The 17,589-nt window shown below is 42.0% G+C and overlaps 1 protein-coding gene across 1 annotated transcript in view; it reads left to right on the top strand.

Moving 5' to 3' along the window:
• Positions 1 to 17,589, top strand: part of PTCD3 (pentatricopeptide repeat domain 3) — an 86,696-nt gene that overhangs the window by 58,153 nt on the left and 10,954 nt on the right. The window contains exons 18-20 of the mRNA XM_073610980.1: positions 2,989 to 3,067; positions 6,450 to 6,540; positions 14,032 to 14,117. Coding sequence (XP_073467081.1) covers positions 2,989 to 3,067; positions 6,450 to 6,540; positions 14,032 to 14,117 — 256 coding nt within the window. The remainder of the gene's footprint in view (positions 1 to 2,988; positions 3,068 to 6,449; positions 6,541 to 14,031; positions 14,118 to 17,589) is intronic.

Here is a 17,589-nt window from a genome sequence, read left to right as displayed (position 1 = left end):
CACACAACTGTCATCTATATAAGGTCCCACAGTTAACAGCGCATGTCAGAGCACAAATCAAGCCACGAAGTCCAAGGAATTGTCTGTAGACCCCTGAGACAGGATTGTATCGAGGCATAGATCTGGGGAAGGGTACAGAAACATTTATGCAGCATTGAAGGTCCGAATGAGCACAGTGGCCTCCATCATCCGTAAATGGAAGAAGTTTGGACTCTTCCTAGAGCGGGCCGCCTGGCCAAACTGAGCGATTGGGGGAGACGGGCCTTAGGCAGGGAGGTGCCCAAGAACCCGATGGTCACTTTGACAGCATTTCACTGCGGAGAGCGGAGAACCTTCCAGAAGAACAACCATTTCTGCAGCACTCCACCAATTAGGCCCATATGGTGGCATGGGCAGACGGAAGTCACTCCTCAGTAAAAGGCACATGCCAGCCCGCCTGGAATTTGCCAAAAGGTACCAGAAGGACTCTCGGACCATGAGACACAAAATTCTGTGGTCTGATGAAACAAGGATTGAACTCTTTGGCCTGAATGGCAAGTGTCATATCCGGAGGAAACCAGGCACCACTCATCACCTGATCAATACCATCCCTACAGTGAAGCATGGTGGTGGCAGCATCAGGCTGTGGGGATGTTCTTCAGCGGCAGGAACTGGGAGACTAGTCAGGATCAAGGGAAAGATGAATGCAGTAATGTACAGAGACATCCTTGATGAAAACCTGCACCAGAGCCCTCTGGACCTCCGACTGGGGCGAAGGTTCATCTTCCAACAGGACATCAACCCTAAGCACACAGTCAAGATAACAAAGGATTGGCTACGGGACAACTCTGTGAATGTCCTTGAGTGGCCCAGCCAGAGCCCAGACTTGAACCCGATTGAACATCTCTGAAGAGATCTGAAAATGGCTGTGCACTGACTCTCCCCATCCAACCTGATGGAGCTTGAGAGGTCCTGCAAAGAAGAATGTGAGAAACTGCTCAAAAATAGGTGTGCCAAGCTTGTAGCATCATACTCAAAGACTTGAGGTTTTAATAAAATTTGCAAAGATTTCAAACAAACTTCTTTAACATTGTCATTATGGGGTATTTGTAGAATTTTGAGAAACATAATTTAATCCATTTTGGAATAAGGCTGTAACATAACAAAATATGGAAAAAGTGAAGCGCTGTGAATACTCTCCAGATGCAATGTACAGTGTAGGAAAAAAACTGCACTGATACAATGTAGGACGAAAACTGTAGGCGAGAAGAAGTGCAGGGAATGAAGAGTCAAATGACTATATGCTTCAGAAAACATGAAACCATCTCTCCTTCTGTTTGGTGGTCTGTACATCTTAAAGTGGAACTTTACACATAACAGCTTGATAAAAAGTAATGTTCTTTAGCAAGGAAAATACATTCCATATTAATGATTATGTTACCATAAATAGTGTGTGCAATAAATTGCCTCCGGCATTGTTCCGGTTTCATCTTGCTGGAGGCTGCCATTTTGCTAAAGCCCAGAGCCCCTGAACAGCAGTAAATCATAAAGTGGAACTAAACCCATCCATTTAACGGATTGCTAACTGTCACATTTCCTTGTGTCCTCAACCAAACTGTCAAATCATCAAATGGCTGGTGTCATAACTGATCACATGTGCAGCACCATCGCAGTTGCAGATCAAACAGAAGCAACGTCCTTGGCTGTAAAGGATAGGAGGATTTAATTCTGCTTTAAGGCTGTCAGCAGACCGACCTCTACAAATTTGTCAGTGCCTAAAAATGGAGCACAACTGAGCATGTGCAGAGCAGGTTGAGACATAGTGTATTACTGCATTTTAAACATTATAGACACTACTTTTTTTTTTTTTTTATGCAGCTATACCTGCAAAAGGGGCCAGCCTGAAGTAATCTAGCAAGACTAAAGGTCCACCTTAACCACTTCCTGTCCGGCCTATAGCAAAATGACAGCCGGGTGGTGGTTCAGTTATCCTGACTGGGCGTCATATGACGTCCAGCAGGATAAGCCATGATCACGCACCCTGAGGGCGCACAGCGCAGCGATTGGTGGTGGGCTGTGTCATTTTGACACAGCGCACCACCGTTCTCGGTAAAGAGCCTCTGACGGAGGCTCTTTACCACGTGATCAGCCATGTCCAATCATGGCTGATCGCGCTGTAAACAGGAAGAGCCGTTTATCCTCACCTGACAGACGCGAGTAGAGGAGAGCCAATTGGCGGCTCTCCGGACAGGGGGGGTCTGTGCTGATTGTTTATCAGCGCAGCCAACCCCCCCCCCCCCTCCCCCTGCGGATGCCCACCCTGGACCACCAGGGATATACCAATCAGTGCCCATCAGCAATGCCTGCCAGTGCCATCAGTGATGCCTATCTTTGCCACCCATCAGTCCCACCTATCTGTGCCCATCATCAGTGCCACCTCATTGGTGCCGCCTTCTCAGTGCCCATCAGTGAAGGAGAAAATGTACTTATTTACAAAATTTTATAACGGAAACAAAGAAGAACTTTTTTTTTTTTTCTTCAAAAATTTTCTGTCTTTTTATTTAGCAAAAAATAAAAACCACAGAGGTGATCAAATACCACCAAAAGAAAGCTCTGTGGGAACAAAATGATAAAAATGTTGTTTTGGCACAGTGTAGCATGACCATGCAATTGTCATTTAAAAAGTGACAGCGCTGAAAATTGGCTTTTGGCAGAAAGGGGGGAAAGTGCCTGGTATTGAAATGGTTAAGAATAATTCTGCATACAAAACAGACCCCAAGCTCCACAATAGCGCAGTTTGGCACAACGGATCGAGATTTCACAGAAGGGTAACATAAAGTTTAGATACAGATATACATGTTATACAACATGAATGCAAACCATAAATGATACATATACAACTGAGACCTCAAAGCATGAGGATCTGCAGGTGGAAAGAAAAAAAAAAAAACAGAAGCCAAGGTGTACAAGCAATCACTTACAGTAATCACTTTTCCTTTCTGTTTGCAGTGGCAAGTTTTTTAACATCCTCTGCCTGCTGGAGAGCATTGATGTGGTCCTAAAGTGGTACAGAGAGAACATTCCGTCTGTAAGTTCTGGCAATAAAGGGGTACTTTGACAAGTAACGAGTAGGGCCTTCTGATTCCTAATGTATTAAAGTGGAGGTAAACCCTCACATATACCCAGTAAAGTGAACAGCCTCAGATGATGCACAAATCTCCCTACATAAGTTGTACATGTGTATCTGCTGTCTTCATCTGTATATATCCTTTAGAAAGTGCTCTTCATGTTCGTTTTTCTCTTCCTGGTTAGCACTGGGAGTGGATTGTTGGCATACAGCCAAGACAGCTGATTGGAGGAAAGGCACACACCCCCCTCTCCTCATAGGTAAAGGAAGAAAGGACTGTGCAGAGGTCTGTTCTTAGATGGCAAGCTGATTGCTAATCTATTTATAGCATCCTCCCCCGACACACACTTCTATCTCCCATCTCAGAGAACGTGTGAGAAGTTAGGCTGATAACAGAGCTATGGAGCAAGAGACCGCTAGGGGACATAGTGCTTTGAAGAGAGACAAGAAGACACTGCATATATGTGCCCAGCTCAAATTTCATCAATCGGGTTTAAATCCACTTTTAAATTATATTGTATTAGTACTGTCTGCGTAAACTGTCAGCGTTCCATAAATCCTGTATAATAATAATAAGTTATGGACATACACATATCTGAAATGACTTCATCCAAATATTTGGACATGTGTAGTGTGCCCTGTCCCTTCCCAGCAGAAAATAGAAATTAAAGGCAAAACATTTGTGTATAAATATAAAAAAAATTATAAATACAGTGTCTTTTTAAAGGGGTGTGAATACTTTTTCATTTTCCACATATTGTCATGTTACAACCAAAACGTAAATGTGTTTTATTGGGATTTTATGTGGATAGACCAACACAAAGTGGCACATAATTGTGAAGTTGAAGGAAAATGATAAATGATTTTCAAAATTTTTAACAAATAAATATGTGACAAGTGTGGTGTACCTTTGTATTCAGCCACCTTTACTCTGATACCCCCTAACTAGAATCTAGTGGAACCAATTGCCTTCAGAAGCCACCTACATAGTAAATAGAGTCCACCTGTGTGTAATTTATTCACAGTATAAATACAGCTGTTCTGGAAAGCCCTCAGAGGTTTGTTAGAGAACCTTAGTGAACAAACCGCATCATGAAGGCCAAGGAACACATCAGACAGGTCAGGGATAAAGTTGTGGAGCAGTTTAAAGCAGGGTTAGGTTATTTAAAAAAATATCCCAAGCTTTGAACATTTCACTGAGCACTATTCAATCCATCACCCGAAAATAGAGTATGGCACAACTGCAAACCTACCAAGACATGGCCGTCCACCTAAACTGACAGGCCGGGCAGGGGGAGCATTAATCAGAGAAGCAGCCAAGAGGTCCATGGTAACTCTGGAGGAGCTGCAGAGATCCACAGCTTAGGTGGGAGAATCTGTCCACAGGACAACCTATTAGTCGTGCACTCCACAAATCTGACCTTTATGGAAGAGTGGCAAGAAAAAAAGCCACTGTTGAAAGAAAGCCATAAGAAGACCTGTTTGCAGTTTGTGAGAAGCCATGTGGGGGACACAGCAAACATGTGGAAGAAGGTGCTCTGGTCAGATGAGACCCATCTTAAACTTTTTAGCCTGAAAGCAAAACGCTGTGTGTGGCTGAAAACAAACACTGCACATCGCCCTGAACATACCATCCCCACTGTGAAACATGGTGGTGGCATCATCATGTTGTGGGGATGCTTTTCTTTAGCAGGGACAGGGAAGCTGACAAAAAAGCTGACAAGTCTACAAAAGACTTGAGACTGGGGTGGAGGTTCACCTTCCCGCAGGACAACGACCCTAAACATACAGCCTACAATGGAATGGTTTAGAGCAAAGCATATTTATGTGTTAGAATGGCCCAGTCAAAGTCCAGACCTAAATCCAATTGAGAATCTGTGGCAAGACTTGAAAATTGCTGTTCACAGACGCTCTCCATCCAATCTGACAGAGCTTGAGCTATTTTACAAAGAAGAATGCACAGAAATGTCACTCTCTAGATGTGCAAAGTTGGTAGAGACATTCCCAAAAAGACTGTAGCTGCAGCTGTAATTGCAACAAAAGGAGGTTCTAAAAAGTATTGACTCAGGGGGCTGAATACAAATGCAATTTCACATCTTAATTGGTAAAAAAAAATTGAAAACCATTTATCATCTTTCTCCCATTTCACAATTATGTGGCACTTTGTGTTGGTCTATCATATTAAATCCCAAAAAAATACATTTACGTTTTTGGTTGCAACATCACAAAATGTGAACAATTTCAAGGGGTATGAATACTTTTTCAAGGCACTGTATCTTTTTTTTCCCCTTTTTTTTTTTTTTTTTATAAGTGATCACATTCCCTCTGTTCTCAGCTCCATAAGAGCTGGGGGGAAGAGAAATGCAACTCACTGAGCTTCCCAGTGAATGGCTGTGCAGCAGGGGCGTGTCAGGACATGTCTGATCATTGGAGAACACACTGCAGTTCCCAGCACAAGTAGAGAACTGACCACAGTGTGCTCTCCTGCTTAGTGTGCAATCTTTTGATAGGAAACCATAGGGACTGGAAGGAATACCAAGGATTTTACATTAAGGATGCTATACAAAGAAAACAGGATACTTTCTCATACAAGTACATGGTACAGCAGGCACATATCAGGAATATGAAATGTTGGGGTAACAAACACTTTGACCTTAATTGGCCCTAATTAACTCCCCCCCCCCCCCCCCTTTTCTTCCCATGGCTGTGTTTTTTTTTTTTTTATCATTAATGTAATGTTCATTCGTTCCTTACATTTTTTTTTTAGTAATGCATTAAAAAAAAAAAAAAAAAAAAAAAAAAAGCACAAAATAAGAAAAAAAAAAACTTTTTAAATTTTGGATAGAGTATAGGAGGGTTATGACTCCTGTTGGAATTTTTTTTCTTTTTTTTTTTCATCTGTGTACCATTGTGGAGATTTACCTTCACTTCTTGTCCTATAGCCACAAGAAGTGAGAGGAAATCCCTGAGGTGTAGCCAGAACTGGTGTCCAAATTGGAAGGTTTCTCTTCTGTTCAGGTTCTGGTGTCAATGCAATATTTTTGGATTTTCTTTCACTTTCAGTGACAATGGTAAACAGGACAAATAGAGAGAGTGAATCTCCCTAATGGGGACACAGACAGCAATAAAAACTGACAGGTGTTCTAATCCCTCTCCACTCTATCCCCCAAAAATGTTTTGCCTTTAGTTCTACCTTAAATAGTGACAGTCATCAATGGGCCCACAGTTGAAATGTAAAAGTTGCTCTAGTCCATAGGGGAGTATACAGATGCTGGAGCTGTAGTGGTTAAAGTTGAGATGAACGTAGAAAATCTGAATACTTACGCTGTGTCCTTTTCCACAGAGGTTTTATCTGAATATGAAAGGCATTGTGGATCTTCTGCAGGTGGTAGAGATGGAGAACCGCTTTGAGCTTCTACCTCAGATCTGGAAAGGTAACCTAAATCAGATGTATGGTAGTTCTGGTGTATGGTCCTGAAAGCTCCACCTATTTCACTTGTTCAGTACAAGCAACCAAACTTTCCTATGGACAAAAAATGCAAACCTAGTGCCCAGGCTATGTGCCCCTTTGTAGGAGCATTCAAGTTTAGAGTGACACTAAACAATATCCTTATTCTCCTAAAATAATCCATACATATACACTCTCATTCATGAAATTGTTCCTTCTGTGCTTTCCTGCATCCTCACAGTATTTTCCACGAGTTACCAAACCTCTCCTTTTCCCCCCATCACTTTCATTTGTTTGGGATGCGCATTAGTTGTGGTCATGTGCACTGCTCTGTGCACACTACACAAAACAAAACGAAAATAAAATTAGAATGAAGTCAATTGACGAAAACTATGACAAAAATTAATTAAAATTTTAATTTAGTCAACTAAAATCTAATGGGTTTAGCTAAATTGTAATGCATTTCTCCAGAATTTCCAAACTCATAATATACTCCTGGAGTAAAATTCTAATAACATGTTATTATTTATGGTATTAGGGTTTGAACATGCACTACAGACACAGATTAAGCCATGGTGATATATAGCGTCTTTATAAATAATAAAATATGGGCAAAAAATAGTTGAACAGAAGTGTGGGTACCGAGATACAGCGGGGAAAATAATTATTTGCTCCCCTACAGATTTTGTAAGTTTGCCCACTTACAAAGAAATGAAGAGCCTATAATTTTATAGAGACAGAATATCAATAAAAAAAAAACCCAGAAAAAATACATGATACAAATGTTATAATTATAAATAATATTGAATTGCAGTCCAGTGAGTAAAATAAGTATTTGATCCCTTACCAACCAACAATAACCCCTTCCCGCCGACCGTACGCAGATATGCATACTCGGCTTTCCGGGGTTATACCGGGATGATGCCCGCAGCTGCAGGCATCATCCCGGTACTGTTGTTTACAGCGGGCGATCGGCTACCCGAGTATAACAACTGATGCGGCTAAAAACCGCCTCCCGCCGCTCTTACCGGGCCTCCCTTGTGATCGGGAGGCCCGGTGTCCAATCGTGTGCCTTCGGCGGCTGGGGGCGGGCTGGAACGAAGCTGTGGGCGGCTTCGTTCCAGCCTTCTCATTGTAAACGCGGAAGCGACGTCATGACGTCACTTCCCGTTTACTCGGCTGCCAATGGCGCCGGTTTAAAAAAAATACACAGTATTCAGAATCGCCATTTTCGGCGATCTGAATACTTTGAAGTGCAAAGGAGGGGTCGGGGGTCTTTTAGACCCCCCATCCCTCCATAAAGAGTACCTGTCACCACCTATTACTGTCACAAGGGATGTTTACATTCCTTGTGACAGCAATAAAAGTAAAAAAAAAAAATTTTTTTTTTAAACACAATTTATAAAGTAAAAAAATAAATAAAATAAATAAAAAAAAAAAATTTTTTTTAAAGTGCCCCTGTCCCCGCGAGCTCGCGCAGCGAAGAAAATGCATACGGAAGTCGCGCCCGCATATGTAAACGGTGTTCAAATCACACATGTGAGGTATCGCCGCGATCGTCAGAGCGAGAGCAATAATTCTAGCCCTAGACCTCCTCTGTAACTCAAACCTGGTAACCGTAAAAAAAATTTAAAGCGTCGCCTATGGAAATTCATAGGTACCGTAGTTTGTCGCCATTCCACGAATGCGTGCAATTATAAAGGGTGACATGTTTGGTATCTATTTACTCGGCGTAACATCATCTTTCACATTATATAAAAAAATTGGGGTAACTTTACTGTTTGGATTTTTTAAAATTCATGAAAGTGTCCCTTTTCCAAAAATTTGCGTTTAAAACACCGCTGCACAAATACCGTGTGATAAAAAATATTGTGACAATCGCCATTTTATTCTCTAGATTCTCTGATAAAAAAATATATATAATGTTTGGGAACTCTAAGGCCCCTTTCACGCTGGGGCGGTTTGCAGGCGTTATTGCGCTAAAAATAGCGCCTGCAAACCGCCCCTAAACAGCCTCCGCTGTTTGTTCAGTGTGAAAGCCAGAGGCCTTTCACACTGAAGCGGTGCGCTGGCAGGACGGTAAAAAAAGTCTTGCAAGCCGCATCTTTGGAGTGGTGAAGGAGCAGTGTATTCACCGCTCCTTCACCGCTCCTGCCCGTTGAAATCAATGGGACAGCGCGGCTATACCGCGGCTATAGCCGCGCTGTACGAGAGGTTTTAACCCTTTTTCGGCCGCCAGCGGGGGGTTAAAACCGCACCGCTAGCGGCCCGAATACCACGGTAAAACATCGCTAAAAATAGCGCTGTTTTACCGCCGATGCCCCCTACCGCCCCAGTGTGAAAGGGGCCTAAGTAATTTTCTAGCAAAAAATACGGATTTTAACTTGTAAACACCAAATTTCAAAAATAGGCTTAGTCATGAAATGGATAATTCTGGCTTCCACAGACTGGCTACAGTATGTGGTAAACAGATTAGTTCTGACAACAACTCGTTAAGTGTATAAGAGACACCTGTCCACTGAATCTTTCTTCCATTCAAACCTCACAATTCTGGGCAAGACCAAAGAGCTGACAAAGGACATCAGGGACTCACAAGATTGTAGACCTGCACAAAGCTGGAGGGGCTACAAGACCATTAGCAAGAAGCTTGGTGAGAAGGAGACCACTGTTGGAGTGATTATTCGCAAATGGAAGAAATCCATAATAACCATCAATCGGCCTCGGTCTGCAGCTCCATGCAAGATTTTGCCTTATGGGCTAAGGGCCCTTTCACACTGGGGCGGTTTTCAGGCGCTATTGCGCTAATAATAGCGCCTGCAAACCGACCCGAAACAGCGGCTGCTGTCTCTCCAGTGTGACAGCCCCGAGGGCTTTCACACTGGAGCGGTGCGCTAGCAGGACGGGAAAAAGTCCTGCTAGCAGCATCTTTGGAGCGGTGAAGGAGCGGAGTATATACCACTCCTTCACCGCTCCTGCCCATTGAAATCAATGGGACAGCGCGGCTATACCACCGGCAAAGCGCCTCTACAGAGGCGCTTTCCGGTGGTTTTTAACCCTTTCTCGGCCGCTAGCGGGGCGGTTTTACCGACAGTAAAGCCGCCCCCGCCCCAGTGTGAAAGGGCCCTAAGGATGATTATGAGAAAAGTAAGGGATCAGCCCAGAACTACACGGGGGGAGCTTGTGAATGATCTCAAGGCAGTTGGGACCACAGTCACCAAACAAACCATTGGTAATGCAACACGTCGTCATGGATTGAAATCCTGCAGCACCCGCAAGGTCCCCCTCCTCAAGAAGGTACATGTACAGGCCCGTCTGAAGTTTGCCAATGAACAGCTAAATGATTTGGAGAAAGTGCTGTGGTCAGATGAGACCAAAATTCTTTGGCATTAACTCAACTTCTTGTGTTTGGAGGAAGAAAAATGCTAACTATGACCCCAAGAACACCATCCCTAAAGTCAAGCACAGAGGTGGAAACATGCTTTGGGGCTGTTTCTCTGCTAAAGGTACAGGCCAACTTTGCCGCATTGGGGGCCCATGTATTGTAAAATCTTGGATGAGAACATTCTTCCCTCAGCCAGAACACTAAAGAGACGTTGTGGATGGGTCTTCCAGCATGACAATGACCCAAAACATACTGCCATGGCAACAAAGGAAGCGGCTCAAGAAGAAGCACATTAAGGTCATGGAGTGGCCTAGGCAGTCTCCAGACCTTAATCCTATAGAAAATGTATGGAGGGAGCTGAAACTTCAAGTTGCCAAAAAAGACCTGACCTCTGTGCTTGCCAACAAGGGTTTCTCCACCAAATACTAAGTCATGTTTTGCTCGGGGATCACATACTTATTTTACTCACTGAACTGCAACTCAATTTATAACATTTGTTTTATGTGTTTTCCTGGATTTTTGGTTGATATTCTGTCTCTATCATTTAAAATACAGCAATCATAAAAATTATAGACCCTTCATTTCTATGTAATGGGCAAACTTAAAAAATCTGTAGGGGATCAAATAATAATTTTCCCCACTGTAGTCCATTTTGCCCTTTTTTCACGGAGACACAGTGGGGGTTGCCTCCCAGTTCTGCATTATTGTCTTTATAAATAAAACCAAGTTTCTTTAACCCTTTCACGCCGACCTAACACAAATATGTGGCCCCAGTGGACTGGGCTTTTTTCTGCGGGGCCACATATTTGCGTATCTCTTTTTGTGAGGCGCGCTTCCAGCACAGAGACTGGGATCTCGCCTAGACCTGTGCTAACTATCAGGACCTGGAACTCCCGATTCCGGGTCACCTGATCGCTGTGATAGCCTCTGATTTGGCTATCGCAGCGATCAGTCACTGTGAAGCCTGCCCCCCGTGATTTCTCTCTCTGTGAATGGAGGAGAGAGAGAGAGAGAGAGAGAGAGAGAGAGAGAGTGACATTTCCTCTGTCTCTCTCCTTGCAGAGAGAAAAAAAAATGTGATTAAAAAATTATAATAATAAAATAAAAAAATACCTAGACCAATGTTTGATCTAGGTCAGTGCCAAGGTTAGTGTTTGGGTTAGGGTTTTTTTTTTTTTTTTTTTTTTTTTTTTTTTTTTTTTTTTAGTATTTGTGTCGGTTAGTGTCAGTGTGTTTTAGGTAAGATAAAAACAAAAAACAAAATGCACATTGTTTTGGGCTTTACTACAGGTACAAACAACATGTAACATATACATATGTGGTATTGCTGCAATCATCAGTATCAGGAGAATTTAATTTGGGTTGATCTTTGATGGTAGGTTATGACAGTAGCAAGAAATGTACAGCTAAATTTAAAAAGAAAATTATTATTTTTTTCATCAATTTGGGACAGTTTTCCTTTGATAAAGAACAATTTAAAAAAATCAGAAGATATCCATTAACATTTACCACCAATTGAAAGCCCAATTTGTCGTGGTTTAAAAGCCTGGATGCACAAAGTAGTTATGATACAGTGCCTTGAAAAAGTATTTGTACCCCTTGAACTTTTCCACATTTTTGTCATGTTACAACCAAAAACTTAAATGTATTTTATGTGATAGACCAACACGAAGTGGCACATTGTGGAGTGGAAAGAAAATGGTAAATGGTTTTCAATTATTAATTTTTTTTTTTTTTTACAAATAAACATCTGAATAGTGTGGCGTGCATTTGAGTTCAGCCCCCTTTACTCTGATACCCCTAACTAAAATCTAATTTTTACCAATTGCCTTCAGAAGTCACCTAATTAGTAAATGGAGTCCACCTGTGTGTAATTTTAATCTCAGTATAAATACAGCTGTTCTGTGAAGCCTTCAGAGGTTTGTTAGAGAACCTTAGTGAACAAACCGCATCATGAAGGTCAAGGAACACACCAGACAGGTAAGGGATAAAGTTGTGGAGAAGTTTAAAGCAGGTTTAGGTTATAAAAAAAATATCTCAAGCTTTGAACATCTCACAGAGTACTTTTCAATCCATAATCCGAAAATGGAAAGAGTATGGCACAACTGCAAACCTACCAAGACATGGCCGTTCACCTAAACTGACAGGCCAGGCAAGGAGAGCATTAATCAGAGAAGCAGCCAAGAAGCCCATGGTAACTCTGAAGTAGCGGCAGAGATCCACAGCTCAGGTGGGAGAATCTGTCCACATGACAATTACTATCCACAAATCCTGCCTATGTGGAAGAGTGGCATTGTTGAAAGAAAGCCATAGGAAGTCCTGTTTGCAGTTCTCAAGAAGCCATGTGGAGGACACAGCAAACATGTGGAAGAAGGTGCTCTGGTCAGATGAGAGCAAAATTGAACTTTTTAGCATAAAAGCAAAATGCTGTGTGTGGTGGAAAACGAACGTTGCACATCACCCTGAACACACCATCCCCACCGTGAAACATGGTGGTGGCAGCATCCAGATGTGGGGATGCTTTTCTTCAGCAGGGACAGGGAAGATGGGAGGATGGCTGGAACCAAATACAGGGCAATTGTAAGAGTAAATGGGAGGGAGGAAGTGCACAGGGGAGAAAACTGGACGGTTTGGGGAGGCCGTTATTTTTTCACAGTACTAAGCACCACTACCTTGCTGGGAGGGGGAAACATTCCCCACATCACATCCAGATAGAGTTCCTCCTCTGTGGTATGCAGTGCATTGATCCAGAACTCTCAGGCAGCAGACGGAGGGAACCTCTCTCATTCAGTTCAGCTTGCTGATAGTCAGGGGGCTGGGGCTTTAACAGACAGGTGAAGCTCCGAGGAAAGCTAAAGTTCAAGTGGGTACTGGAGATTTTAGTCGACTTTAGTACTGGATCGCATGCCTGACGAAGGGGTACTGCGTGGCTCCGAAACATTGGGCTCGTCTTTTGTGATGTAATCTTTCTGCAATAAAAACCTTTTTGGATGGTGGTCCTTGGGTGTGCTGTCTTGATGTTTCCAGTATCCAGTTGGTAATCGCTACAGCATCCATCACTGATGAGCCTCGTTTCCAGGAACGTGTGTGAGGAATATAGACCTAAATTTATTGTTTACTTATAGTGCCGTGCTATTATTAACCACTTGCCGACCGATGCACGCCGATATACGTCGGCACAATTGCAGCGGTGGGCAAATGGGCGTACCTGTACGTCCCCTTTAATTTGCGGGGCTAGCAGGTGCGAGCCGTGTACAGGGTGACCGTGCCCGCGGGACCCGTGGACTCTATGTCTGCCGGTCTCCCGGCGATTGTGTCACGGAGACTCAGAACGGGGGAGATGACTATATATACAAGGCATTTCCCTATTCTGCCTTGTGACATGACAGAGATCTACTGCTCCCTGTCATCTGGAGCAGTGATCGCTGATATGTGAGTTGAAGCCCCCCCCCACAGTTAGAATCACTCCCTAGGACACACTTAACCCCTTGATTGCCCCCTAGTGGGTAACCCCTTCCTTGCCAGTGACATTTACACAGTAATCAGTGCATTTTTATAGCACTGATCGCTGTATAAATGACAATGGTCCCAAATTAGTGTCCGATGTGTCCGCCATAATGTCGCAGTCATGATAAAAATCGCAGAACGCCGCCATTACTAGTAAAAAAAAAAAAAAATTAATGATGAAAATGCCATAAAACTATCTCCTATTTTGTAGACGCTATATTTTTTGTGCAAACCAATCAGTATATGCTTATTGCCATTTTTTTTTTTTTTTTTTAGCAAAGATATGTAGAAGAATACATATCGGCCTAAACTGAGGAAAAAATTTGGTTTTTTTTAATATATATTTTGGGGGATATTTATTATAGCAAAATTGTCGCTCTTTTTTTTGTTTATTTTTTGTTATTTTTTTGTTTTGTTTATAGCGCAAAAAAAAAAAATTTGTATGGTGCTTTTTAGTTTGAAGCTGAGCTTTAAACAGTCTCTCTTATTTTTGGAAGTAGGCCCCACTGTATGTCCTGCAAATGTCTCATGATATGAAGGCATGTACAGTATATAAACGATCCTTTTCATGATTTAATGCTTTTCCAGATGTCCATATGATCGGCCATTCAAACAAGGATCAATTGTTGAAGGAATTTCTTCAAATAATGACACGAGAGAAGCAGAATCCAGAGGTAAAACCCCTTGATGTTACTTATAAATTATAAATCCATTGATTATAGATCAGTCATGTTTGATAGAGCACAGAGGTGGCCATAAAGCTTAGTTAAACATAAAAGAGACAAATTGATGCGGCTCTGTAATCAGTAATACATCATCAAATGGATTTTTAAATACAAAGCAGTGTGTGTGTGTATATGTGTGTGTATATGTGTGTATATATAGATATATATATATATATATATATATATATATATATATATATATATATATATATATATATATATATATATATATATATATATATATATATATATATAGAGATATATATATATATATATATATATATCTCTATATATATATATATATATATCTCTATATATATATATATATATATCTCTATATATATATATATATATATATCTATATATCTATATATATCTATATCTATCATTTTGAGCCTTTTGCAGCCCTTGTGTTGATAGGAAAATTAGCACAGAGAGCCAATCAGTTGATGTGCTGACAAGAAACCTGCTGATAACAGGAGAAAGCACAGTGAAACATTGTTAATGACCAAGTACACCCCTTCGTGGAACCAGTATTCCCTGATAGCAGTGGCTTCTTTTTCGGCAGGATAATGCACCCTGCCACACTGCGAAACTGGTTCATGAATGGTTTGAGGAAAACTAGGAGTTTAAGGTTTTGACTTGAAAACAAGTCTGATCCATGGAGACCCCACCTTGGAACCTTTTTGGACATAAAGTATTTGCTACTGACGACTTAGTGTCAGATACCACAGCATACATTCAGTGGTCTAGTGGCATCCATGCCTCAACAGGTCAGGGCTGTTTTGGTGGCAAAAAGGAGACCTACTCAATATTAGGTGGGTGGTCATAACGTTATGGCTGATCTGTGTATTTTAATGGGATTTTTAATTTTTATTCTGTCATTTTTGGCAGGAGTACTACTTTTTAAATGACATGTTTACATTTGAACAAAAACTTATAGTAGAAGGAAAGGCTACAATAAACCCATTTTAAAATGCTACCTCTCCATTTAACTGCATACATTATATACAACCTAACGCACTATGTAAAAATAAAATCCTCTTCTGCTGGGGCAATTTTTACACATAAATCTGAATTTTTGGCTAGAAAAATACTTTAAAAGAGAAGTATGGGATTAGAAAAAAAAAAATTAATATTTACCGAGGTGGATGCAACATCGGTCCTGCACCGCCTCTGAGACTGAGAACTAAGTAAGCAAAGACCACTGATTGCTCAGTTCTTGGTCTTCAGTGAGCAGGGAGACGGTGACTGTCAGATTCACTGGAACGCTGGGCTGTGGAGGGAGCAGAATCGGCTGGCTCAGGCTCTCAGCAGCGCACTGAGAAGATGAGCCATCTGCTGGTCAGGCATCTGGGTGGATCCCGACATTAAAAGAGAGGTCAAGGAATGTGTTGTGTTTTTTTTCTGGAATCATACTTGACTAAGTGGATGCAGCATCTGTCCCCCCCGCCGCCTCTAAGACTGTCAGTGTTTGATCGCTCGGTTCTCAATCACTCAGTCACCAGCTCTCTGCTCATGGAGCTCTGACAACCGTCAGTCACTGGCTCTCTGCCCCCCCCCCCCCCCCCGTGGGGTGGGAGTGGCTGGCTCAGTCTTTCAGCCACTAGCTGAGAAGCTAAGCTGGTTGCCAGTCCAGGCATGTGGGCAGATCCTGACCATACGGTCTTGATCTTTCCTGAGCCTGGAGTGGCTCTGTGACGTCAGCCGACAGCGGACTTCAGCTCGCTGTCTGCCCAAAACAGGTCACAGGAGGGCAGAATAAACTGCACTCCTCTGACCCACAGGAGAAGTACAGCCAAACAAGCTTTGACTATACTTGCCTTTAAAGTCTGGACCGGCTGAGTGACGTCAGCCGACAGTGCAGTGGACTTTAGCCCACTGTTGGCTGAACCTGGGTCCTAGGAGTGCAGAACGAAGTGCTCTTCATAGGAGAGAAGGCAGAATTTTTTTCTGTTTGTATTTTTATTATTTAACCACTTGCCGACCAGCCGCCATCATTATACGGGGGCAGGTTGGCACGTTCCCGCGAATCGCCGCACCTGTACATTGGCTCCATTTTTAAGAGCCATAGCAGGCGCCCGTTGCACGGCGGGGGGGCCCGATGCCAGCGGCCGCGATGTTCGCTGGCTACCTGGAATCGCGGGCACGAGAGCCAGAACGGGGATCTGTGTATGTAAACACTCAAATCCCCTTTCTGACAGGAGAGGAGAAACAGATCTGCTGTTCCTAGTAATTAGGAACAGCGATCTGTCTCCTCCTCCAGTCAGTCCCCTCCCCCCACAGTTAGAAACACACATGAGGGAACACATTTAACCCCTTGATCGCCCCCTAGAGTTAACCCCTTCCCTGCCAGTGACATTTAATCGGGGAAATTTTATAGCACTGATCACTGTATAAATGTCAATGGTCCCAAAAAAGTGTCAAGTGTCTGATCTGTCTGCCGCAATGTTGCAGTCCCGCTAAAAATCGCAGATCGCCTCCCTTACTAGTAAAAAAAAAAATAACAAAAATGCTATAAATCTATCCCCTATTTTGTAGATGCTATAACTTTTGTGCAAACCAATCAATATACACTTATTGCAATTTTTTTATTTTTTTTTTACCAAAAATATGTAGAAGAATACACATTGACCTAAACTGATGAAGAAATTTTTTTTTTTTTAATATTCTAGAAAAAAGTAAAAAAAAAATTTTTTTTTTTTTCCTCAAAATTGTCGCTCTTTTTTTGTTTATATCACAAAAAATAAAAACCACAGAGGTGATCAAATACCACCAAAAGAAAGCTCTATTTGTAGGGAAAAAAGGACGTCAATTTTATTTGGGTACAGCGTCGCACAAGTGCACAATTGTCAGCTAAAGCGACGCAGTGCCGTATCGCAAAAAATGGCCTGGTCACTAAGGGGGAAAATCTTCCAGGGCTGAAGTAGTTAAACTTTTTTTTTTTTTTTTTTTTCTAAAGGCACTTTATTGGGGAAAAACAAACTTCTATGGTTGTTATACACCGTAGAGATTTATGGAATAAACTGCACACTTTTTTTTATGAACAGGAACACTTCAGGGTCTTTTTTATAAATGTTTTCATTTATGCTTTCAATCCCAAGATTCACACTTTTTCTAATTGAATTGAAATAAATGGGTGAATCCTTGGTAAAGGATGTGTGAATATTGTGTGACAAGATTTATAAATGGACCCCTTGTTTTAGAACCAATAGTTACCAAACTAGCAAAAAAAATCATTTTTTTCAAGACCATGCCAGGAAAAAGCTGTATTTGTACTAGAGAAAAAAAAAATATGTATTACTTTGTAATCTTGCCGCAAATACTAATTAATAGGTCAGCAGGAGGGACAAGAGGGCCAGTCGGGTGGGAATTACTGGATGCTGTTTTACACACCAAAGGAGTTGAATTAAATCAGTGC

This window comes from Aquarana catesbeiana, linkage group LG01 (assembly GCF_042186555.1).
Source record: "Aquarana catesbeiana isolate 2022-GZ linkage group LG01, ASM4218655v1, whole genome shotgun sequence".
In the NCBI taxonomy this organism is placed as follows: Eukaryota; Metazoa; Chordata; class Amphibia; order Anura; family Ranidae; genus Aquarana; species Aquarana catesbeiana.
This window is presented reverse-complemented; position numbering and strand designations above follow the sequence as displayed.